The sequence below is a fragment of the Leptonychotes weddellii genome, chromosome 5 (genome assembly GCF_054177405.1).
Source record: "Leptonychotes weddellii isolate Sample4059 chromosome 5, ASM5417740v2, whole genome shotgun sequence".
Lineage (NCBI taxonomy): Eukaryota > Metazoa > Chordata > Mammalia > Carnivora > Phocidae > Leptonychotes > Leptonychotes weddellii.
In genome coordinates, this window is record NC_138373.1 from 88,956,628 (window position 1) to 88,983,139 (window position 26,512).

The 26,512-nt window shown below is 34.6% G+C and overlaps 1 protein-coding gene across 5 annotated transcripts in view; it reads left to right on the forward strand.

The window, feature by feature from the left end:
• CCDC91 (coiled-coil domain containing 91) overlaps nucleotides 1-26,512 on the forward strand; it is a 342,380-nt gene that overhangs the window by 48,886 nt on the left and 266,982 nt on the right. For all 5 annotated transcript variants that reach the window (XM_081821378.1, XM_081821382.1, XM_081821381.1 and 2 more), the window contains 2 exons: nucleotides 13,509-13,551; nucleotides 15,626-15,704. In XM_081821378.1, coding sequence (XP_081677504.1) covers nucleotides 13,522-13,551; nucleotides 15,626-15,704 — 109 coding nt within the window. In that variant the 5' untranslated portion in view covers nucleotides 13,509-13,521. The remainder of the gene's footprint in view (nucleotides 1-13,508; nucleotides 13,552-15,625; nucleotides 15,705-26,512) is intronic.

A 26,512-nucleotide genomic window follows, 5' to 3' on the forward strand; every position in this document is an offset into this window, starting at 1 on the left:
AACAGATGAAGACATTACAAGAAATGAAAATTATGGATATATGTCCCTCATGAATGTAGATGTAGAAATCTCAAATAAGGTAATAATACATTGAAACCAACTTTGTGAAAAGGCATACCCTCTTCCCACGTTGGGTTTATTTCAGGTGTACAAGAATGTTTTACTATTATATGATCTATAAATGTAAATGATGACCTTAATAGATTAAAAGAAAAATCATGATAATTTCAATAGATACCAAAAAAGCATTTAATAATCAATTTAAATTCATGGTAAGAATGCTTAGTAATTAGGAAAAGAGGGAAATTCTTTAATCTGTTGGGACAATTAAGAAAAACAGTCATCAGCAGGTATCTTTTAAAATGGGGAAATATTAAAAACATTTCCTTTAAAAACAGGAATGACATAGGCATAGCTGTTATCACCCATTCTAGATACTATTGCTACATGAGAAATCATCTCAATCTTAATGACAAAACAACTAATGGATTCTGAGAGAAACTTGGACAGTGCAGAATAAGAAGGTTTGTTACTAATCCGCCCTTTGTAATATATCAGTATGACTCGAACACTAGACTTGATGTCTAGGGGCTGGAATCATCTGGAAGTATGTGCATTTATCTGGTGATTTGATTTCATTTGGCAGTCTGGGAACTAAATTAGGCCATCAGTTGGAAAATTTACATATGGCTTCTCTGTGTGGTCTCTCCAAATGGTGTGGTTTGGCCTTTTTCACATCATGGCAGCTGGGTTCTAAGTGCAAGCAGTACTAGAGCACAAGGCAGAAATGCAGTGCATTTTTATGACCTATATGGGGAAGTTACACAATGTTAGTTCTGGTGTGTGTATTGGTTGTGGAAGTTACATAATGATCTACATAGATTCAAGGGAAGAGGACAGAGACTCTACAAATTATTGGGAGGAGTATCAGCGTTACATTCTTAGAAGAATATGTGAGTTGGGAGATATTTTTGTTACCATCTTTGGAAGATATAATTACTATATTGCCTCTTGTACTTAACATTCTGTAGAGGACATAGCCAATGCTTTAAGACAAGAAAAAGGAATTAGAGGTATTACAATTGGAAAGGAAGAAAGAAAAGTATTATCTGGAGGCAATATGATCATTTACATATAAAATCAAAAGAATATAGGTAAATTATTAGATAGAAGAGTTTGGCAAAGGTGAGTAGCCATATATAGATAGACTAATATACGGAAGTTAATTGCATTGTTATAAAATAGTGACAAACAACTAGGAAACATACTTTAAAAGAAGACATTAAATGATATTATAGGATATCATTATCTAGGAATAAACATAGCAGGGGATATATAAGACTTCTTTAGGGAAAATTGTAATATTCTATTAATAGGCATTAAAAAAAGACTCATTCTATATTTGAGTCATAAGATATACCACATTTATGAGCAAAATGGTTCAATATCATAAAGACTTTATGTCTACTGAAATAAATCTACAGCCAGAAACCAGTCCACACATTTAAGGAGCTTTGGTATATGATAAAGATGGCATATCAGATTAGTGAGAAAATAAGTTACTATTTAATAAATGAAATTGTCAAAAGAAAAATTGGATCTCTGCACCTACCATATACAAAAGTTAAATTGCAGATTGGTTAAGTACTTAGGTGTCAAAAATAAAATATTAACTTTGTAGAAAATACAGGTGTTTGTCTTTTAGACCTAGGGATAGGAAAGGATTTAAAAAATATGACTAAAATTTGCTAAGTTATAATATAATAGATTAATACAGGTAGTAACCCAAGATATTTTGTTCATCAAAAGTTACCTTAAAGGATATGAAGAAATAAGTTATAAAATAGAGGATATTTGCAATATACAAAGCTGACAATGATTGATATCAAGAATATTTCTAAAATTATATAAATCAAAAGGCACAGACAAAAAATAAAAAAGCTATAAATAGGTATTTCACAAATTATATATGATTAATAATCATTTGAAGAGATTTCAACTTCATTAATAATTGGGGAGATCAAATTAGGTACACAGTGAGATACCATTTAAAACCAAGTGTTGGAAAGGATGAGGATTCACAGTACTTTTATACATTGCTTCGACAACTACAGTTTCTGCAACCATTTGGAAAATAGTTTTTCATTATCCCATGAAGCTAAATGTAGACACACTTTATAACCCAGTGATTTTACTTGTAGGCATATACCCAAGAGAAATACTGTATATATACAAAAGTGGATGTGTTGGAGAATGTTCATAGCATCTCTGCTCTCAATAGCAAAATAGACACTGAAATGTCTACTGACAGGAAAGTGACTGAATAAACTGTGGTATATTACGTAGTAAAAAAATGAATGGTAGCTGAAATAATAATGACATAATATGTGAAAAAGTTAGGTCTCCCTAATTTATATGTCATGGGACACCCTTTAAAAATAGCTAAAATAAAAATAATATGCTTTTTGTTAGTAGATATAGATAAAATGAAACTATTTTTGAAGGCAAGGGAATTTTGAAGGCAAGGGAATGATGAAAAATGAATTGAGGATTGTGTCCTGGGGAAGGGTTGCATGTAATTTATTATCAGGATCTTTAGTTTTGTGCTTGGTGGTAGGTTTCCATAAGCTGATTTTATTAGAAACAAACTAATAATAATAATAATAATAATAATAATAATAATAATAATAAACCAGATCCCTGAGGCAGGGTATGACAGGGAGGCCATGTAGCTAGAACAGAGTAAATCAGGGGGAGTTAGTTATAGATGAGGTCAGGGAAGCAGTAGGGGCCTCTAATTAGGTCTAAGACAAAAGTAAACAAATATTTAACAAGGGTTTAAAGCTATTTGTGAATAATGTATTTGAACACTGGGACACTAAGTTTATAATTTCACTCTTGTCTACCCAAAATAGTTTTGTGGTTTATTGTATCAGAATAACTTATTCCAGGTAGGTGTGATTATTAGATATATCTATCCAGATAAATGAGATTTCACTGTAAACAGAAAAAAAATATAAATGAGAATATATAAAACCATGAAGGAAATGAAACACTTTCTTATTGGAGAGAATATTAAGTGTGTGATCTTCTGCACTTGATAATGTCAACACTGTTTTTACCATGTTGTATAGTATGCCCTTTTATGCCTTAATATTGTAATGTAATTGTAGGCTTTTTATAGGACTTATTTTTACTTTTAATGATCAATGCCAATGCAATTCACAACTTTGTCTTTATGCTTACTTTGCTTATATATGAGGCTCCAAAGTTCATGTCTCATAGAAGCATGGATTTTTCATTCTTGTTTTGAAAGCTTTGAAGGTGAGACTGACGTGATGATAGTCTTAGAGCTTAAAACACAATTGTTTTAGAACAAGTCCAGTGTGATAAATGGATTGGGGAGCAGGATGACAAGTAAGTTCTGGTAATTTTCAAGAAATAGTGATTGTATCTGAATCAGAAGGATGATCACCAGAGGAGAAAGAAAAGGAAGAGTGGGGAAAATAAAATAGGATTGAATGACATACTTGGCTACAGTATAAAGCAAAGAATGTCAGGTGACACTAGTTTCTGCATTTTAGAGGGATTAAAGAATAATATTATTGACTGAAAATGACAGATTCAGAATAGAAAGTATTTAGAAAGTTCTTTATGAAGAAGAAAGGAATTTAATTTTAGTCATAGAATAATATTTTTAGAGGATCTTACAATGCAATATCTTAGAAGTCATCTAATCATTCTGTTCATTTTACATATGAGGACACTGAAGTCGAGAGAGGTGTGGTGATTTGACCTGAGTCACATGGTTCAAATACACACTCTTATATGATTGCAGGATATGGATGTGTTGAAATTGAGGATGGTAGCAGAAACTAGGTTATAGAGGTTCATTAATTCATTCTAAGAATTTTGATTTCATCTATAAAGTGATGAGGAGTTGCTGAAAGATTTTAACTAGGTGAGTATTTAAAAGGATCATTTGGGTAGCAGAATGGAGAATGGAGTAGAAAAGGATGGTATAAACCAGATGAAATACCATGGTGGCTTTAACTATAGAGTGAAGGTATTGGGGAGGGGGGTGGATGGATTCTAAAGGTATTTAGGACCTAGGATTTGGTAATTGACTGGATGTATGAAGTGAGAGAGAGAGGGAGGCAAAGATGACTCCAGGATTTTGTCTTGGCCAGCTGTTTTGAGATGGTAGTACCAATCACTGAGTGAAGGTATTCTGGAGGAAAAGTAAATTGACTTTGATGGGAGAGATCTTGAGTTCCGTTTTGCTTGTATTGAAATTGAGGTGCCTGTTATATTGGAAAAAAGGCTATTCAATTGTCTGTTGTTTATGTGGCTCTGGAGTTCAGGAGGTGGATCTTAACTAGAGATTTCTTAGCTTGTACTTGTAAGTGAGTCCAACGGAATGAATGAGATAGTCTAGGGAGCGTATTTGAATTGAGATAAAAAGAAGGGGTAGGTTGGAGTGCTTAATTAGGAACACCATCATTTAAAGGGTAGAAATACCTGCAAGGGAGATTGAGAAGAAGCAGCCAGAGAAATAGGAAAAAAGAGGGAAAAGAAGTATGGTTGTCTTGTAACAGGATGAGAGTGTTTTGAGAAGGAAAGACTGGTCAAATGGTGTTAGTGTTCAAATAAGACAAGGAATTGAAAGTGTCTTTTTGCATTTAGTGAAAAGGAGGTAATTGGTTACAGGCATCGCTGTAAGAATAGAGCATTTATGAAGTTGAGCTGTGAAAAGGAGGGAGCTGTGGTTGGAAAAGAATGTGTAGTTGAGGATGGTTTTGCTTTTGTTTTTGTTTTGTTTCATTTTTAATGATATAGGACCTGGAGCATGTTTCAGTGTTTTGGGAGGAGCCAAATAAGAGGAGGAAGTTAAATATTTAAGAGAAAGTACAATTGAGAGAGCCATGTCTGAGAACACAGATGAAGGAATTAGCTTTAAGAAAGTAGAGGGATTCCTCTTTCTGTGTGAGCAGAATAAACTGGAATAGTTTGGTACAGATGCTGGTAACTGTAGTTTTGGTGGAAAGATGTTAAGGGACTTTTCTTAAAATGCCTTCTGTTTTAGCAGGAGGCTTGGTTATGTGCTTTGGTTACAGGAAGGAATGGGGAGGTTGGTAATTTGAGGAGCATTGAGAATCTTTGAAATAGTTGCTGAAGAATTAGAGAAAGTGCCTTAATGAGAGAAAAAATGGGTGTGATGGGCAGCACCATGAATCCTGTTGAAGATGGGAAACATGAATTTTATAGTGAATTCTCTTAAGTTCTCAGCGGAAGTCAGGTAATTGGATATTGTTCGTGGTTCTTGGGAGCCATTGTCAGTTGCCTTGTACCACTCCAAATTTGAATCAATTGAGAAATAGAACCAAGTAATAGGAATCAGAAAAGTGCTTTTATTGTTAAAAGTTTAGTGTAAATGTGGTTTGGACTGAGGTGGAAATGAGTCTCCCACAAGTTCTCTTCTGAATTAAATTTATACATCCAGTCACAGGCTAAAAAACATGTCTTCATGCTAAGAAAATGAAGTTCTTCTCTGATGAGCTTCTTTCGTGCACATTGCACTAGAGGAATAATATGTTTATGGGCACACAGTTCCCAGTGAGGAACTCAAAGAGCTTGTACTGTGTATGCATGCTGACTTCATACATTAATCTCACCCAACAGAGAACCTATGGATGTCCTGCTCTCACTACTATTTTTCTCTTGGGAAGTAAAGAAGAGAGAGAAAGAGACTGTAGTATTTCTTAAATCTTGTTTCTATCCAGAGAAGGTCTGTGTCCTCTTTTAAAATGTGAGATGAGGTGGTATACCTACCCCCTAACATTGAGGGTCAAGATTTTGCCAGATAGGAGGAGTATAACTGATAGTGAGTATTTTGAGTTGACAGTAGGATAGCCATATAAAAGTATTTATTATTTGCTTGGAAATATATAACTGAACACAGTGAGGTGGTTAATTTTGGAAAATTTGGGCAGAGCATTAAGATCATGATTAAATGCAGTCTTTGAAGAACAGGATAATGAGACAGGATTGGAGATCCATCCATCAGCTGAGGGAAGAATTGCTATGAAGGAGTTGGAGGAGGTAGAAGTAACCAGAGGTTGGGAAATAGGTAAGGGTTTGGAGAATGTAAGTGCTGTGCAATTTTTGTTTCTTGTTATCAGCTGGGATATGTAAATTTTTTGAATGAAGGCTGGCAAAGACAAAAACTTAATGGATAGTACAGATGAAAATTATATAAAGGAAAATATTTAGTTACTAGAATTACCAGTGGTTGGGATGTCTTCCTATCTGGTTATTTATGAACAGGATATTTTTCAGGTAGTAAATATATATCTCAGTTATTTTTTTTTAACTTGTGACATTTCGCCATTGGCAGTAGTGTTTGTAGTATAGCAATAATTTTGTAATTCAGCTTCATATAGGAAGTTTCAAAATTATTATTAACCCTAATAATAGCTGGATACTTAAGGGAGAGGTGGGTAACAATATAATTTCTCTTAAGATGTGGGCCTTCAAGCTCATGCCTTTATATGGGTAGATCTGTTTCAGTGCTAGCAACTTGATCCTCGACTACTCAAGTTCCAGCATGTTTTTCTTAGAGAAATAAAAGGGAAAGGGAAGTCATGTGGGAACTATTAGCAACTCATTTGCTTTCATTTAGTGATGTATTCCAAAAGCACTGATTCAAAAATATTCTTTGAGACCCTACTATGTGCTGCTCAGTTGAAGGTGCCAGAGAGTTAAAAGTAGGTAAAAGAAATGGTCCCTGCACTATCTCAGAAGAGCTTATATGAAATTAGGTCAAAAAAAATTTTCCTTGAATAGATAAGCCTGAAATTCTGATCTTATATGATTAGACTCTTCAAATTAGTTGAGTCTTAGTGGCTCTTCGTTTTTAACTTTGATTAAGGGGTGTGTGTGTTTGTGTTTGTGTGTGTGTGTGTGTTTGTATATTTCCTTTGTTCTGTTTCCTTTTACCAATTTATGTTTGCCCAGGACAGTCAGAAAAAAAAAAATCACTTGTCTGTTGCTTCTAGGAAACATGGCATGAAACAGGATCAGATGGAAAAATATTGGGATTATGGGGATGTTGTTTACCCAGTAGTTTTTCAGATGGAATAGAGATTGAGTTAAGTGCTAAGTGGACAATGTTAACAGTAGGACACTTTGGGCTGATTGAATAATCTGGATGATCTTTGGAAACTGTACTTTTTGAAGTCAGTTACCTAAGTGGTTTTTTTTTCTTAGATTTTTTTTTTTTCATTTTGTTTCATTTTTAGCAACTTTGGTGTTTGAGATACACTTTTACATTTTGTATAAACTTGTAATAAATGTTAATGTTATAAAGGAGACTAACATGAAAAAATTTAATTTTTTCACTGGCTAAATACTAATTTAAAACATTTAAGCCTTTGTTTATAGTTTTGTTAAAGAAAAAAACTTTGAGGTTTTTTTTCCTGAATATTTTGATAGAAAGAATAGATGGTTGGCTCATTGTGCCATGATGTTTTTTTAATACTATCATTAAAGAAATTAATTATATATGCATACAGTTTAAAGTTGTGAAATATTTGTTATGAAACGCAGCCATCTCCTATCCCTGCCTTTCTTTTCTCGCCTCTCCATTTCTTGTTTTCTAGAAGCAAGATGTTTAGAACATATAGTTGATTTTTTTAGTGTTTACCAGTGCATCCCTAAACATGTTTGTTATTGCTGCTTCTTGATTTTTCAGTTTCATACCCATCAGCTTTCCAATATGGAAGATGAAGCTTTGCTGTCTTTCACCACCCCCTCTAACACCCATACCACATAATTCATCTTCTTTCTCTTACCTTTCCAATATGGTTTTATTATAATTTTGGTGCCAGTAGTTATTCATTATTATTGCTATATAAATAGTATTCACAGCTAAAAAATATAGTACTGTAAAAATGTTTACTTTTCCTGTCTAACATACCATTTTCTCTCTGTTTTCGTTTGGTTAATGTTTTAATCACTAATTCAAATCTGAATTTGCCCCCAGTTGTTTAACATTACTCATGTATGGTAAAACACATGAGACAGACTTTTAATTTGATTTGCTTGAATACTTCACCCAGGAGCTTTCTGATCTGTGCAAATTTAGGTAGGTTGCTCCCTATTCTTGCTATATAGGTAGCTTGGGAACTCACTTTACCATTATTCTGGGGGAATTCCCTTTGCTTTTCACTTTAGTTAGATCACCTATTTTCTAATCCCATTTCTTCCTTGTGTCTTACTCCCTTGGTTTACTCCATAGCTTTTTTTTTTCCCCTAAGATTTATTTATTTGAGAGAGAGAGACAGAGAGTACGTGCACGCACGTTGTGGGGAGCAGCAGAGGGAAAGGGAGAGAGAAACATAAGCAGACTCTGTGCTGAGTGCAGAGCCCCACGGGGCACTTGATCTCATGATCCTGAGATCATGACCTGAGTCGAAACCAAGAGTTGGATGCTTAACTGACTGTGCTACCCAGGCGCCCCTCCATAGCTTTTTAAGAAAGAATGGGAAATAATTTTTTTTGAGACTTTGCAGCATGAGTATGACTTTAGTCTTCCCACAAATTAGTTATTTGTTGGTTTGGCTCATTTTAGAATTCTATGTATTAATCATTTTCCCTCACAATTTTAAAAGCATTGTTCCATTATTTTTCACCTTCCAGTGATGCTGTTGTGAAGTCTTACGTTATTATATTCTTTATCCTTTGTATGAAACCTATTTTATCCCTCTGAGGGCTTGTAGGATCTTCTTTTTGTCTCTACTGTGCTTTAGTGTGGGTTTGTTCTTCTGTTTTTTTGGATTAAATCTGGAAATCATATCCTTTAGGTTTAGAAAATTTTCTTGAATTATTTTGTTGATGATTTCTTCCCTTTTTTCTGTTTTGTTTTTCTAGAATTCCCAATATTAGATATTGCATATTCTGGACTGGATCTTTTAATTTTCTTATGTTTTTACTCTGACTTTCCATTTCCTTTTCTTTTATACTCTTCTTTTTAAAAGAAATTTCCTCAGCTTTATTATCCACCCTGCAGTTTTTCATTTCTGTAATCATTTTTATTTTCAAGACCTTAGTCTTGGTAAACACCCCTCTCTCATTTCTTCCCCCCCCAAAATTAGGGCTTCCTATTCTTATTTCATGGATGTACTATCTTCTATTGTTAACTCTCTGAAAGTACTAGTTATAGTTTTATTTTTTTGACAATTTTCTTGTGTAGACTCTATTCCTTCCATCTTTTTTCTTTATTTTTTTTTGCTTGGTATCTTGTTTTTTATATTAGATACTTTCTTCATATGTAAGAGTGAATGAAGCACTACTAATAAAGTACAAACATTTGTATAATACTTAGAATGTGCCAGACACTGTTGTAAGTGCTTCATCTATTTTCACTTATTTAATCTTCATAAGGACTTTAAGAGCTAGTTACCATTATTATTAGTAGTAGTAGTATTAGTATCACTATGTGACGGATAAGGAAACTGAGGTACACAGTGTTTAAGTAATCTGCCCAGTGTAACATAGTTAAGTGGCAGAACTAGAATTTGAATCAAGGCAACCTGACTCGATAGTCTTTTCTTTTAGCCTTTATGCTATTCATCCTCTTATTGAAATCAGGAGCAAATTGGAAATTCTGTGCAGGTGGGTAGGGTTTGTCAAAGTAATGTTACCTGAGTGAACTGTTTTTTGTTTGTTTGTTTGTTTTTGATGGAGTCTCTCATGAGGTCGTTTTTCATGGGTTTAGATTCACCAAAGAAGAATTTTTTTTTAATATTTATTTATTTATTTTAGAGACAGAGAGCAAGTGTGGGGAGGGGCAGAGGGAAGGAGAGAATCTTGAAGCAGACTCCCCCCTGAGTGCGGAGCCTGACACGGGGCTCAGTCCCAAGACCCTGAGATCATGACCTGAGCTGAACTCAAGAGCAAGTCGCTACACTGCCTGAGCCACCCAGGTGCCCCAGAGAAGAATCTTCTAAGATGATGACTAGAGACTGAAACCTAGCTGCTGGCAGTTTGGTTGCCAAGTAATCAAAGAGGATTGGGAGAATGGGTCTCAATATTTAATATAACTTTTAGTCCAGCAGTCTCAGTGTCTTCTAATCTGGACCCTTGACTTTATCCTGTCTAGGGAATAAACCTTCAGTCTTCTGTGATGAAGAACTGTAAGTTGTCCTCTTTTGCAGATTCTGGAAGGGGATCTTGCTGTACATTTGCCACTCTTACTTTGAGTCTCACCTTTATCCAACTTTCATTGCCATGCATTCCTAAGCCTTTTGTAGATTCTTTGCTGTAAATGTGATTGATTCTTATTTTCCCCAGTGGTAGTTTTAGATTCATCTTCCTTATATTTGCTTTCAAATTTTTTTGCAGTTTTCTCATTTCACATTCTCTTTGACCCTGTGTTTATGCAGAAACAAACAATCAAAACAAATCTTTGCTATCTTTTAGGAAAAGACTTTGTGGAAAAGACTTTAATAAAATTCATGTTTTTAATGTGCCATTTAAAATTCTCTGTTAGGTCTGTTGAAATAGATCTCAAATATCTCCCACCTGAAGCACTTCATGATGTGCCAACTAGATATATCACCATCTGAAAACCTTTTCCTCCCACCCTGGACATTTTTTCTTCTTTCTTAAGGCTGCTTTATAGCTCATATTCTTAACATTCACATGGTTTTCTTATACTCTTCCCCTCCTGCCTCCCCAGACCATAACTCCTTGAGGATCTTGAGTGTTCTCTTCTACAAAGTTGCTTAATAAAAATTTGTTACATTAAGTGTTGTATATATGTTTTTCTTATAAAATATCAGCAATGCATTAAATACCGAGAATAATAAAGGAGGGAATTGATACAATAGTGCAACAGAAGAGATCAAATTCAGATATAAAGAAGTCTGAGAATTGTTAAACTAGATACTGTGAAATCTTTCAATGTAGATACCTAATCATAGTAATCACACATCTTTCCTCCTGCCATGACACAAAGAATGAACTACATGATCTTCCAACATTTGAGCCAGGCTCATGACTTTATAAGTTACATGACAGATATATTTGGTGTTGCTGTATTATATTTAATGTTAAGTGCTAGAAATAGTCTAAAAAATATAAATGTATTTTAGATAAAGTAATGTTTTAAATGTGCTGGAGTAGCTAAATCTATAAAGGAGACCACACTTGTAATACTTCCTTTTTAAAAACTAATTTTTAGTTTTTGTATTTAGTAAAGTTGATTTGTACATATCAGTGCTGTTAATTTTACTTTCTCCTGGTCTTTGTAATGTTCAGAAGGAAACAAACTATTGCAGGATTTGAAACTAAAATATTTGGAAAAATGTTAATGCTTTAAAATAATAATATTTCTTTAATTGTTATATTTTAAGAAATTCAAGACACATTTATCTTTTAAAATATGTTAGTATTTCTTTGAAAATAAAGTAGAGGAAAACTGTCATCTTCATTTTAATATGTAAAGGTTGCTGGGATATGGAAAACATCAGTGATCATTGCTATATTCTTTTGTGGAGTTAAGTCAGTACTTAGGAAGGTGAGGATATTCGGTTCATTACCACAGGCAAACAAGCTGAGGTGATTGTTAAACATGGCTATTTATTTTTGTTTTCAAGTTTTCTGGCATCTTACAAATAATTTATTGGGATGTGATTTACAAAAACACATAGAAGCATTACTCTAGAAATTCTGTTATTTTGAAATTGTATTATTTGGACACTGTGTTGTAGATGCTAAAAATGTTCTTTAATTGTCTCTGAGATTCATGGAATACATGTGGAAAACACAAACTTAGTGTTTATAGTTTGACTTGGTTAATTCTCAGTATCCATATCACTCTTATTTCATAATTTCTTCATGAAAAATATAATCATGTACAGATTTCTAGTTGCTTGCAATACAGAATTAATGTGAATTCCATTTCAAACTAACCACCATCAAAAGTTTCTGAAAGTCTGGTTTATATTTTTTAAGTGTTGTATGTGGATGACTTGCTTAGCTTTGATTTTTGTGAGAAATGCATCTTTTAAAAAAGTTTTCATCAAACTATTAAATTGCAGGTAATGGTGACAACAGTGGTGTCTCGTTTTGGTTAATTTAATGTCCTTCCTTTTTATAATGTACTTCTGCCTCCGTATATTCCTTCTAGTGTCATTACCTACCTGAGTTTCTGCGAAAATAAATTTTCTTTGTCTGTTAAAACAATCCTTGAGATTGTGTTTCATTGTTTATTTTTCTTTGACTAGTTTTTGAGTTTTATTTTTGAAGGCATTAATATTAATTTCGTTGACAAGATAAGATCTGGCTATAGATGACTACTTCATCACTTAAGGCAGAGTACCTTAGAAAATGCTTTAGAGTCATTGCTTAACATGGTTTAATTTGTTTAGCTGTTTTTTTTTTTTTAGAAGCTGGAGAAGGTTGTTTTCCTGTAACCAAGTCCATCTTGTATTAGTGAGTCAAAGAAACTATAATTAATAATTTCAATACATTCACTTTTGAAAAATAAAAAAGGAATCCAGTTGTTATTGACCAGAGTATTACTTGTGGTTACTGATTCACAATTTATTGTGATTTTTTTTTTCATTTAAATGTATGCCATCTATTACTTGTTTTGCTTTTCCAGGTTTTTTTGATTTTTTAATGGTTGGTTAGATAAAAGCTTTTTCTTTTTCTTCTTTTTAAAAGTCCCAGTACTCATGGTTTTCTCCTTCCATTTTTGTGATACACATTAAGGACAAAATAAAGCATGTATTATCTTAACTGCTTGTCTCTCTTACATAGTTTAACTGTAAAGAGAAGAATTCAGGATATTCACTTGTGTTTTTCTCTTCCCTGGTCTCCCATGAATACATGACTTGATTTATCTTGATCAGCCTAGTAACTTGCTCCACATTTTTCCAAAAGTGCAAAGCAGTTTCAGCTAAAAATACACATATCAAAATGCTCCAGAAGTTGTGGCCACAGCTCAAAAATGCTGATCAATTTTGAAAATCTAAATCAACGTCGGCCATGAAACCGAGGGAAGAACCTTTGTGGTGGGGGACAGATTTCCAAAAATTCACCACAGTTCTGTTCTTAGCTGGAGTTTGTGCTGATGTTGCCAGACAACTGAGGAATAGATGCAAAAAGCAGGAAGCATTATTGAATTGAGCCCTAGCGCCAATTTGGGAAAAGCAAATTAAAATGTAAAAGAATATTTTTCCACTCCTGGCGTCTCAACACAAAATGGCAAAATACATGGCTGCTGAAAAAGTCACAGAAATTGCTAATTTTGCCAAAAAAACCCCAGTCTTTTTGCATTAAAAAATGCATACCCATGTAGTTAAAAAAAGTAGATTTTTTTTTTTATCTCAAATGAAATAGTTTTAATTTACAAGTCAAATACATTTAAGTCAGAAAAGTGTTTTGACATAAATGACTGTGTGTGTGGGCTTGTTTCAATGTCTTCTGATATTTTTCAGGTGCACTTGAAGAATGGATGATGATGATTTTGGTGGTTTTGAGGTATGTGCAATTACCTTATTTTGCTTATGTAATTGCTTTAACTTTGTGGGGTTATAATGGAGCATACTATTTTGAAAATGTATTATTTATCGTTGGTACTCATGATCATTTCTTCATTTTTAATGTAACACTGGAATAAAAAAGTGAAATCAAGGAAAATGAAACATATCCTTTTTGAAAGATAAAACTAACTATTTGAATGCATGGTCATGCCCATGGAATGGTTTAAATAGACTTAATTAAGTGCTACTAGTCGAAGCATTAAAGAAGTTTTAAAAATTGTCAGCTGACGATTTTGCTGGGCTACATGTCTATTAGGAAATACTTGTGAGATGAAGGATGAGTATTGCAGATCTGTCACATATTTTCATGTTTACACCTGTAATGAGTTGATTTAGTGTATTAAATACATAGCCTTTTGGTGGCTTATAGAGCTAATTAGTATGTTTGTGTTGTTAGATTATTCTCTCAGGTTTAAGTCGGATGCTTTGTAAGTGGAAATTGTTAGCTGAAGAAGCACTGTCTTTTCCTTAATCCTTTTCAGTGTGTGTTCATTTTATTGAAATATTTTGTAACCCAGTTATTTTTATGGAGCCAGTATAGTCTTGCAGGAAAATCTCTGGATTAGGTGTCAGGATGCCTGAGCTCAAGTCCTGGAACTACCAAGTGAGCTCTGTGATTTTTTTTTTTTTCCTTTTTAGTAAGACTTTCACCTAATTTGGAATTAGAGATTCTTTATTAAAAATAAGGAGTTTAATTAATGATGTTAATAGGAGAAACAAGATATTAGGTATATATTCAGTATTCTGAATATCATGAAAAAGTGGTGTGAGTTTTTTAAGAATAGGATCATTTCTTGTCCGTTGATCTTAATATCTGTCAGTGTGGGCATTCCTGTTTTGTGCATTTCATCTGACACTGGTTTTTGTTTAGCACATTTGTATGTTTTTTGCATTTTCTTTAATATTTTAGGTTTTGTTGGGTGATTGAATCTTCTTTTACTGAAATTAACACTTAAAATTTTGTTAAAATTTTTTTCATTTGAGGATAATAGATGTTTCAGATATCATCTTAGTTTATTGTTTACAAGTTGTCAGTTATTTGAAGGTTTAAACTTAGTACAGTTTTCTTTACTTAAACCATGTTTGATTTATTACATCAGAAAAAAATAGAGTGAGTAGTTTTCCTCAGAGTAAAATTATACTTCCATGTTACAGTCAATGGGCCTATTCCTTTCAGTATTACATATTTATAATGTTAACCAATTATTCCAATTTAATTGGTTATTAGGGTTCTTTCTTTTTATATCTGGTTGTAGAAATATGGAAGCTCTCCATCCTTGGTTAAATAAACCATGTTCATTTTTCATAGTTTATAGGTAATAGTTACTATATTCTATGTCACTTAGCTTATGTGGCAGATTGCCTCAGTTGACTTCTTTTTGGCTGACAACTCAACGCAGAATCCAAATTGAAATTCTGGTTCTTTTTCTTAGTAATAATTTTGCTGTGATCTGGACAATTAAGAGAGAGAAAACTCTTACCCACAAACTCAGCATTCAGTAATTGACTGTCCCTTACTTTTAAAACTGTTTAATAGGAAAGCTTGTTAATTTAAAACATCAGTTTTAGGAATTTTCTAAATGTTGAATCTAGGAAGTCCACGTGGTAGGTTATTGAAGAATATAGATGAATCCTGTTTCTTTAGATTGATCTCTATTCGGTCTTGTGCTAATTAATGAAAAAGATATACTTAGTTTAGAGTACTTAGATATAAAGTTCTCAAGTAAAAATGTGATGGAGGATATACAAAAGAAAATTTTCATTAGCAGGAGATGTATTTTAGTAAGGAAGGGAGATTTGTACTTAAAAATAACAGAGCGTGCATACTGGGGGTGGGGAGTAGTGGTTGGGGTGGTAACTATGAAGACTGAAAAAAAGTTGAGTATTTGGGGAGAATTTGAAAATGTGTGGTATATCACAGAGAATATGCTTGTGGGACTGGAAGGCTTGATTGCTTAAATAGCATTTATACTTTTTAGATGTTTGAAAATAAATTTGCCTTTTTTTTCTAGGCTGCAGAGATTTTTGATGGTGGAAATGGTGAAACCCAAACTACCTCTCCTGCCATTCCTTGGGCTGCTTTTCCTACAGGTACTACTATGCAGTAACTAGAATTTTTTTTTTTCTTATTTAACACTTTGCCTTTTCTTTGAAAGCCTCTTTTTACTTTTGCACTTGGCCTTCTTTGATCTGAAAAATGGAATGATCCAGATTTAATTTAGGTTTTTTTCATAACAGATTATAAATTGCATAACAAATTCTGCAGTGTGGCTTGAGGCATGATTCCAAATATGATATCATGAACATTAAATGAAATTAAAGTATAATTTACATTTCCTAATTCATCTTAGTTTTAGGAAAATGAAGTACCAAATAATATTTTTAGGCTGTCCAGTTCATTAATTAAAAAGACTTCTTATTCTCATATTCTAAAAATATCCTAAAGTAATTTAACATCTTCATCAGTATTTAAATTTAGAAGTGTTCCCCCCCCCCGGAAGGTCATTCAAAAGCATTAAACATTAAAATTTAGCCATCCAAGAAATCAAATGCAAAAATAAATTCCATTATGAGAGATATTTTATGGAAGACCTAATGTTCAATATTAATATAATTCATGTATAAGTAATATTTTGAATTTTCTAGACCTTTTGTTTTGCCAAATCATTGTAAAGTCAGAAGTAGAAGATGAAAGTATCCTTCTTTAGCAGCTCTGCTTAGTCTTAGATCATTAGAGTTATTCAGCCTCCAAATATTTTCCCAGTGCTCATTATGCATTAGGTGCTATGGGAATGTGTCCTTTACTTCAAGGGAAGATAGGACAGGCACATACATACTTGTAATATGAAGCAGATTTGTGATTGGGGAAGAATGATGATTTCATCATCCATTTGTTTAGCAAATGTTTATTTCATGCCTCGTATGAGTCAAGTACTATCCTTGAAGCTGGGTATATATTATTGATCTGGGCTTTGAAGGATGTTTATGATTTGAATAGGCAGAGATGGGAGAATGGGGAAAGATTTTGAAGGGAGAAAAAGCAATGAAACAAAGGTGTAAATGTGGGAAAGAGGATGACATAGTTAGGATGCTCATTCTTGTTTGAGGTATTTATGTACGTGGTTTCCTTTGCCTGGAATTTCTCACCTTGTTTCCCACTGCCGCTCTCTCCCGCTCCCTTATCATATTAACTCCTATTTGTTTTATGTGCTGTTTTTTGCTTTAATATGCCTTTTTCTGGGAAGCCTTCCCAGAGAACCCTCCCACGTCTCTTTTCTGACTTGCAGTTTAGGCTGTGAATTTTGTGGGGTTAGGCATTATGTCTATTTGTCCTTTTGTTATGTCTTCAGTGCTGAGGATAGTGCCTAGCTTATAGTTGGTCCTCAATAAGTATTTATAGAAAGAGTAATTAAAGATAAAAAAAAGAATGAGGGAAGCCTTGGTGACCCAGTCGGGTAAGTGTCAAACTCTTGGTTTCAGTTCAGGTCATGATCTCACGGTTGTGAGATCAGCCCCACCTCTGGCTCTGGGCTCAGCAGGGAGTCTGCTTGAGATTCTCTCCCTCTGCCCCTTCTCCCACTCGTGAGTGTGTGCGCACACGCTCTCTCTCTCTTTCAAGTAAATAAATAAATCTTTAAAAAAATGAATAACCGGGCTCCTGGGTGGCTCAGTTGGTTAAGCGACTGCTTTTGGCTCAGGTCATGATCCTGGAGTCCCTGGATCGAGTCCCGCATCGGGCTCCCTGCTAGGCAGGGAGCCTGCTTCTCCCTCTGACCCTCCCCCCCTCATGTGCTCTCTCTCTCTCATTCTCTGTCTCAAATAAATAATAAAATCTTTAAAAAAAAGAAAAAAAAAAGAATAACCAAATGAATGACAACTAGAGTGGCAATGGAAATTGATAGGAAAGTTGGAATAATAATATTTATGTAATGGTTTAGGATTTTCAGTGTTTGTCACGTATTTGTTTATTGTAAAGTAGGTAGGGCAGCTACAATATTTATTGTACAGATGACAAAATGATGGGTTATGAAAGTTTTGGAGTTTGATACAGGTAAATATGTTTAGGAATGAAATCCAGTCTGTCAGATTATATTTCAGTTCCTTTTAAGTTAACTGGCTTTTTTTGGGGTTGGGGGAAGCATCAGCAGGGCTGTCTGGCTGACTGGATGTGAGGATGAGGGAAGAGTCAAAATTGATTTTTGAAGTTTCAAGCCTTGATTCTGAAGGAATGGTATTACCTTGAACAGAAATAGAGAATTTAAAAAAAGTTGGTTTGGGACAGCGTGAAGCCTAATGAATTTGTCTTAGAGTTGTGTATTTAAGGTGCCTTCAATTCAGGAGAAAGGTTAAGGCTGGGATTTCTTGGTTTGGGAGTTATCATATCTATATATGATAATTGAAGTTGTAGGAGATAACTGGGGAAAACAGTATGTAAAGAGAATAGGGTTAAGTAGAGAACTTTAGATGTTCATAATTAGGGAACAAGAGGAAGAGAAAGAGACAGAAGATTGAGAGATAAGGAGAGTACGGGCTAGGCATCAGGAGTAGAACATTTCAAAGAAGGTATGGTCGCTGGTGTCAAAGGCTGCGTGTGAGAGAGGTCAGTGTGATCAGAGCCTGAGAAAAAAAGCACAGTTAGAAATGGCTTTTAAGGAAATGATTTTAGTAGATTGGAAGTTGAAGCCAACTTGTACTTCTTTATGAAAGCAAGAACAGAATCTGTTTTCCTATAATTGTGGCAGTGTATTAAAGAATTGTATATTGTGGACAGATTATCTAATTCCTGTTCTCCAAGAGTGAATATATGTCACATCTTTGTATATGTCTATATTTGTAGGTCAAGTCTTCAAAGCCTAATTAGAATTAAAGAACAGTTCCTTTACACAGACAGCACACCCGGTTTCTCCCTCACTCCCTTAAAAAATCAGACCTGAGGAAAGTACTTTTCTGAATTTCCTCAGTGACTTGCAGAAGCAGAGGTAGACTAACCTGGCCAGCAGCTGAAGTTAAGACATTGTAGATGTTGGCTCAGCCAAATAATCTTTCTCTTCTGTTGAAGATAGTTTCTCTTCCTCTGCCTGCTGGAGATCCACACCTCTGATTCAGGTATCCGGAAGTTTAGACAGGAGTGATCTGAACAGCTTAATTAGTGTAATAATTTAATCATTTCCACACTGAAGTCCGGAGAAGATAGGAAGCTTTAAGTAGGTTCTTTTCAGTTTAAGAAAAGACTTAATATTCTCCTTTTGTCTGATTCTCCACCCACACCCTAACAGTTTGTAATCTATATGAAAGATATTTTTAAAAGAGATTATTAACCAAGTTTTACCACAGGTTAAAATCCAAGGAGATTACTCAGAAATATTTGGTTTATGTTTTTAAAGTACTTGGAGAATAGAAATTTTCATTCTTAAGGTTAGGATAAAAGATTTTAAGTAAAGAATATAGTAGGCTTAGTGTGCCTAATGATTATCTTGCTGCAGAGCTGGCAGTTAGTTGGAGGATGATTTCATAATAGCAACTGGGGTAATTAATTTATCTCACAAACAGTGTCTCTTTATAGCCTACAATACTGTTAATGAATCGGGGTACCTCAGGACATGCATCTCACTGTTAATATTAGCGTTATTTACATAGTGGGTCCTTTTAAAGTGCTAGTTTCTGTGCAGAGCTGATGATGATATTAAAAAATTGCCAGTCAGAATAAATGAAATGCACATGTTGATTTTGTATTCAAACTATTATCTGTAAGCCCATAGCTCATCAGTGTATGGCATCTAACCTGTAAAATGTGTTTCCACACTGCCATCATCATGGGAGTTGGAGAATGTAAGCAAGAGACAAGTGAATATGAAGTTATCAATTTCCTTTTCCTCCTGCCTTTACTCTCTAAGTGTGGTAATTATTACTTTATCTTAGTGAAAGATACTCAGTGAGAACAATTGCCTTTATCAGGTATTTTCCTCTCTATTTTGTAGCCTTTCCTTTTAGCTTATCTTCCACGGTTATGCTTTTTGAAGCATATGGCCGGTCAAACTATGGTCTACATTTTGTTTTTGGCTGATGTCTGTTCTGTCACTTTGCCATTGCTCTGATTGTAGTACATTCCCTCCTCTCGCATCTGCTTGAGTTTCATTTTTCTTTCAAAACAAGGTATAAGAGCTTTCACTGAATCCATATCTCACAACTGCTCTTTCATCTGAACTACTGTATCATTTTTTTTCTGCATCACTTGCTTGGCACTTTGGCCATTTTTTTTTAAATTGTGGTAAAATAACATACACAATTTACCATATTAACCATTTTTAAGTGTTTAGTTCAGTATTGTTAAGCATATTCACACTGGTTGTGCAACCAATCTCCGGAACATTTTCATCTTGTGAAACTAAAACTCTGTAGACATTAAAGAATAACTACCCATTTGCCCCTATCCCCAACCCCTGGCAGCTACCATTCTACTCTCTGTCTATTTTAGACAACTCATATAAATAGAATCATACGGCTTATTTCACTTGGCACAATGTTCACAGGTTCATCCATGTTGTAGCATGTGTTAGAATGTCCTTCTTTTTTAGGCCTGAATAATATTCCACTATATGTACAGACCACGTTTTTCATCCATTAATCCATTGATGGACACTTGGGTTGCTTCCTTTGACTATTGTAAATAATGCTGCCAAAAGATGGGTGCACTAATTTATATTTTTAAAAATATTTTATCAGTATGACTGCTGTCTCTATGTGCCTACTTTATTCTAAACCTTGGTGGGTAGAGACTGTGTTTTAAACCTTTGTGAATCCTAAGCACTTAGTATAGCATTGTGCCTTGTTAATAAGCAATGCTCAGTAATTGTTTCTTGATGATTAGTAGAACAGATTTGCTATCAAAAGTAACTCCTGTTTAAAAAGTTTTTATTTGGGGTGCCTGGGTGGCTCAGTTGTTAAGCGTCTGCCTTCAGCTCAGGTCATGATCCCAGGGTCCTGGGATCGAGCCCCGCATCGGGCTCCCTGCTCCATGGGGAGTCTGCTTCTCCCTCTCCCACTCCCCCTGCTTGTGTTCCCTCTCTCGCTGTGTCTCTCTCTGTCAAATAAATAAATAAAATCTTTAAAAAAAAAGTTTTTATTTAATTTGTTAAAATATACTGTTATTAGTTTCAAGTGTACAATATAGTGATTCAACAACAGTAATTCTTTTTAATTATTTTTAATTCTTTGGAGGTAATTAAATAGTCTTTCAATCACAAGGTAGAGGAGGGCAAACCTAAACTTGCCTTAAAAAATATAGTAATCTTGGAAATCTTAGATAATTAATCAAAGATGGCAAAGAAGCTATTCTCTAGGGTTCAGTTAAATTTCCCGGTCATTCCCAATACAGACAAATGACTTGGAAATAACGATTAACAAGAATAGTCAGAGATTCGCAGAAAAAGAGAAAACAGCTATTTTGTCTGGTCCTACTTTGTGGCAGCAGGTAACAGTAGAGGAGAGTAGAGGTTAGACTAAATTTTAGTTCAAAAATATTAGGGTCTAGAAGCAATAATAGTAGTACCCAGTTCCTTTACTTACTTTTTAAATTTATTTTTCTAAATATTTTTCTGAAGGAAAATCATTCCAGATTTTGCATAGCATATAATATCAGAAAGTTTTTGAGTTAGCTACTCATAGAGCTGTATTTTTTAGAAAAAGAGTTTTTTTCTTTTTCTAAGCCTAAGAGATTTTTTTTTTAAATCATTCTCAACTATCTTATAAATTTTTATAAGACTGGTAATGTTCTACTTTTTAGGAAACTACCTTTTCAAAGTGAATGCTTATCTTCTGATACACACACATATGCACCTATAAAAGCAAATATATGTATATATCAGAATATAGATATACAAACATAGACACTCTGATTTCTTCTCTTTTCCTCATTTTTACCCCATAATGCAATTTGTCCTCCCTATCGTACCCTTTTGAAGGAAGGACTTTCTCTTTTCTTGATCTTACAGGTCCTAAGAACATTAGACTATTAGTTTTAGTTTGGGTTCAGTATGTTTTTTGATTGTTTTCTGATTGTAGCAGACCCAAAGTTTCAGAATCCATGGGATTTATTTAAATGAATTCTTTAGTTTTTTTGTTGTTGTTCATGCATTCACTAATTCACTCATGTATCAAATGTTTGAAAGTATACTGTGTATCAGACACTTAAGTGCCATGTGCTGTGGACTTTATTCCATTTTCAGTGATGCCGTATGAAAATTGTCATCTCAAATGACTGAATGTTTCATGAAATGGCATTGTTGATATTGTTAAGTGCTTTTATCAATAACTTTAGCTTCAAATATTTGATAGAGGTTTCATGAAAAGAATATTAGGTCAGAAAGTGTTGTCACGTTGCCATTGTGTACAGTGTGGGTGGTGCTGTTTTAGAGGCAAATGACTGTTCACTTTTTACTTTTTAACTGTATAAATTTAAATTGTCTAGAAGGCGAGGTGGGAGGCGAAACCTTGAATAGTGTCCTTTCCAATATGTTTCTAACTTACTTGTAGCACTACACAGAACTACATTAGAATGCATTGACCATCAAAGGGAAAAACAAGTGGTCTAGATAGATACTTTAATCCAAATTAGCTCCTTCAAAACAGCTTATATAGAGGGCAAACTAAACTGTCTGTCACAAGCCGACCCTTTAGAAGGAATAATGGGAATTGGACCAGCAGATGTTGAACCAAATAACTTAGATGTGGTTCACTTTGCATCTGGAGCTATTTGCATACAAAGCCAACAGGAAAGTTCAAACATTTTTCTCAAGACATTGGCAGAGAGAAACCTGGAAGACAGATGCCTTTTTGATTTCATGGTTCAGTTTTTCCATTCTCCATTCTCCTGGCCAGGAAAACCTAGGACAACAAATCGGTCATTTTATTAATATCCCATTACTCTTCTTGCTAACCCTGTTTTTCCAGTAGAATCTGTGTTACACATCTACAAGAGCTCAGAACCTGAGTCCACACATTTTTGTTTGAGAAAATATTGTTGTGATATTTTTCTTGAGATTAATCTGTGGTTTGCACATAGTCATAGTAAACATTAACTGAATTCATTGGTCTGATCTATATTTTGAGTAAAATTTGAAAGTGACTTATATACATACTTGTTATTTTATTTTTTATTTATTTATTTTTTTTAAAGTTTTTTTATTTATTTGATAGAGACACAGCGAGAGAGGGAACACAAGCAGGGGGAGTGGGAGAGGGAGAAGCAGGCTTCCCACTGAGCAGGGAGCCCGATGCGGGGCTCGATCCCAGGACCCTGGGATCATGACCTGAGCCAAAGGCAGATGCTTAACCGACTGAGCCACCCAGGCGCCCCCGTACTTGTTATTTTAATAGACAGTTGGATAATGTTTAAAAACTTCCCATCCCTTCAACTCTGTATCCACATTAGACATTTTTGACAGGACATAAACTGGATTTCCATTGTAGTATAATAATTTTGTAGTATCTTTATACAGATTGTTTGAATGGATGATTGTCAGATAGCTTCCTTTTGCTACTTTCCGTATTTTTTTCTTAACTCCCAGGTTATTAACTCACTTTCTTTTATTCTAGAACCAGTTTTTATAAATGATAAGTAAGGTGATAGCTTCTATGAAGCTGTGAGTTATTACTCTATGTGTAATATTAATTTTCAGTAATTTATGGTAGTTCCTGTCTTCATTAATTGCATATAATAGGGAGGGTGCCTGGGTGGCTCAGTTGGTTAAGCTACTGCCTTCGGCTCAGGTCATGATCCTGGAGTCCCTGGATCGAGTTCCGCATCGGGCTCCCTGCTCGGCAGGGAGTCTGCTTCTCCCTCTGACCCTCCCCCCTCTCGTGTGCTTGCTCTCTCGCATTCTCTTTCTCTCAAATAAATAAATAAAATCTTTAAAAAAAAATTGCATATAATAGGGAATATATCAGTGATATTTGTTATGACTTTGAAGATTGGGCTTATAGTGTGGTTTAGAGTCAAATAACTGACTGTGGAGTGACGGGTACCGGCTGTAAAACTTCTCTGAAGCTCAATTATTTAATCTATAAATTGAAGAACTAGATGATATCTAAGCGTTCTTCCAGATTTTGAGTTCCATGTTTATTTTTTATTTTTTTTCTGTAATATGAGTAGCATTTACTAGGTGAATCATGGTGCCTGGTTTTAACTGCGTAGTCCAAGTGATACAGTACTAATCTAATAAATTACATGTGTTCTATAAATAGCTATAAACATGGAACAAAACTGTTACTATGAAGTACTATAATACTTAAGAGAAACTTGTTTTTTTCTATATATTTTAATTACTATCAGTTACTATTTAAACTGATTTTGTAATATTTTGTGGTACACTCTTCATGCATTCTAATTCTGAACTTCCTTTTTAAAAAGACTGATTTGATTTTTAGGATGTTGTAGAATACGTTAAAATTTTTTTAAATAGAGCTTTGTAGGGATTTTCTCATATTACTGAAAAATGAAGGTTTGGCAGCGAATCATTTTTCTATAAAATGAAGATAGTACTCTGACTCTTTATCATTATAATCCTGAATTAGCCAAAAAAATTTTTTTTTTTTTAAGATTTTATTTATTTATTTGAGAGAGAGAATGAGAGAGAGCACATGAGAGGGGGGAGGGTCAGAGGGAGAAGCAGACTCCTTGCCGAGCAGGGAGCCCGATGCGGGACTCGATCCCGGGACTCCAGGATCATGACCTGAGCCGAAGGCAGTCGCTTAACCAACTGAGCCACCCAGGCGCCCAGCCAAAAAAAATTTTTAAGCTCTATTTGGCTCAATAACAGTAGGAATCATTGCTTAGTGCTCTTTTGCCAATTTATAAATTTCTACTTAGCTATCCTTATGAATTATATTTCTTCAGTCTCAGAAAATACACTCTTTATTGTTTTTGACAGCCAGGCACACACACATATGTAGTATAAAGGCATGAAAGAAATGGGAAATTATATTAAAATTATACAGTGGAACTTTCTTTTCTATCTCAGTCCTGTAGTCCCCCTCCCCTGATATAATTTGTTTTACTTTTTTTTTTGTAGCCCTCCAGATACTGTACAGATGAACAAAAACATGAGTGTGCCCTCTTCTTTTTACACAGATGACCGTGTCCTGTATATATATACTAACACCTCTTGCTTTTTTTCCCCACCGTAACTTGGAGATCTTCCTAATTCATTTTAGTGTTTGCACAGTACTCTTCTGCGTGGATGTACCAGTATTCATGTAACCAGTTATTTTCCTCCCAGTTTCTTACTGTTGTAAGCAGCCCTGCAGTGAATATTTTTTTTTCCTCCTGGGCTTTTCCCATTGTTTTACTTTTGACATTCTCATTTAATATTTTAGTGAGACTTGTAGAAGTATCCATTTATTGAGGTGTTTGGAAGCTTGAAAGATTCGCATGCTGTACTGTGTTTCCATATTTAGGATTGTTTCTGGAGAGAGATCCTGACACAAATTCAGAAAAAGAGATGCAGTGAATATTCTTGTATGTATTTTCAGGAAAGCTATTTTAATGTAGGTGATAATTTATATTGTTTCTGTGACTCAATGGGAAGGTTATTTAAAATTAACACATTGTTTACTACTAATATAATCATAGAGCATACTTGTTCTTTAACTCTAAATAATGTCAAATTTTATATTTCTGTGATCACACATAAGTAAACATTGGCCATGTTGAAGGTGATGGTAATTTTATGAGTACATTGCAAATGAAATCTTTAGCTGACTATGGACAAATTAATGGTAGTGTGGTAGGTTGAAATGCTCTTTAGTTGTCACATTATATTTTTTATGTGTAAAATAATGTTTATGGGAATAGCTACAAATTAGAAACAACCCAAATGTCAATCAAAAGTAGAAGGCTTAATATTTTGGGGGTGTATTTATATAATAGAACACTTAAACACCTGGAAAATTAACAAACTTCAGTTACGTACAACAACATTGAAGAATCTCATGAACATAGGTACTGCCCTTATAGTATCTTTAAGGGATCAGTAAGGGGTCTCAGTTGACAAAGTTTTCTATGATTTCTGATCCTAGTTCTGGAATCTGTGAAATCTAGAGCATCAGCCTCCTTGGAATCTGTAATTCTTATTCTTCATGAGAATGGGGGCTCCGTGTTTTGGCTAGAAAGCCAGGGTTAGGTCTGATTCAGAGTGAGCCCCATGTCTGAATCTTCTAAAGGGAGGCAGTCGTCATCCTGTTCACTCAGTTAGGATGGCATGGGATAGGGAGCAGGGAGTAGACCTTAGGTATAGGGGCTGTGGATGAATAGTGCAGTGAGAGACTAGGGTAAATTTCAGTTTGACCTCAAGTCTCTGGTACGGAGGTGAGAGGCCAAGGCCAGACCTGAAGCTAATAAAACTGCCTATATCACTACTCCCTCTCCCCCTCTTTCCCTTTACTCCTAGATTCTTGTTTTGGACTCCTAGGCCTAGCTGTAGCTGCCAACAATAAGTTCTTCTACTTTGGGAATTCTCAAGTGGCCAGAGAGATGGGGCTTGCAGGAATATGAGACTGACAGGACAGTAGAACCAGCATAGCCAAAGTTTCTGAATTGCACTGTACACACTTGGTTTGATGTCTCTGGACTGGTGTTTCTAATGAACACTGTTGTCGCTAATGAAGATTTTAAATCAGCTTGCACCTTGTGCTCAGTCAGGTTGAGTTTCCTGGCCTTTCTTTCTTTGTTTTGAAGGTTGGGTATTTGATTTCCTCAAATGGTGTCTCTAACTCGCAGTGCTGTTCTTCTCTGCAGACACTGCTTTCCTGGTGTTTCCTCTTTGGGGAGTATCATCATTTCATGAGATTTTTGAGTCTTCTGATCCTTTTCTGCTCCTGTTCCCTCCTTGTGGTTCTCTACT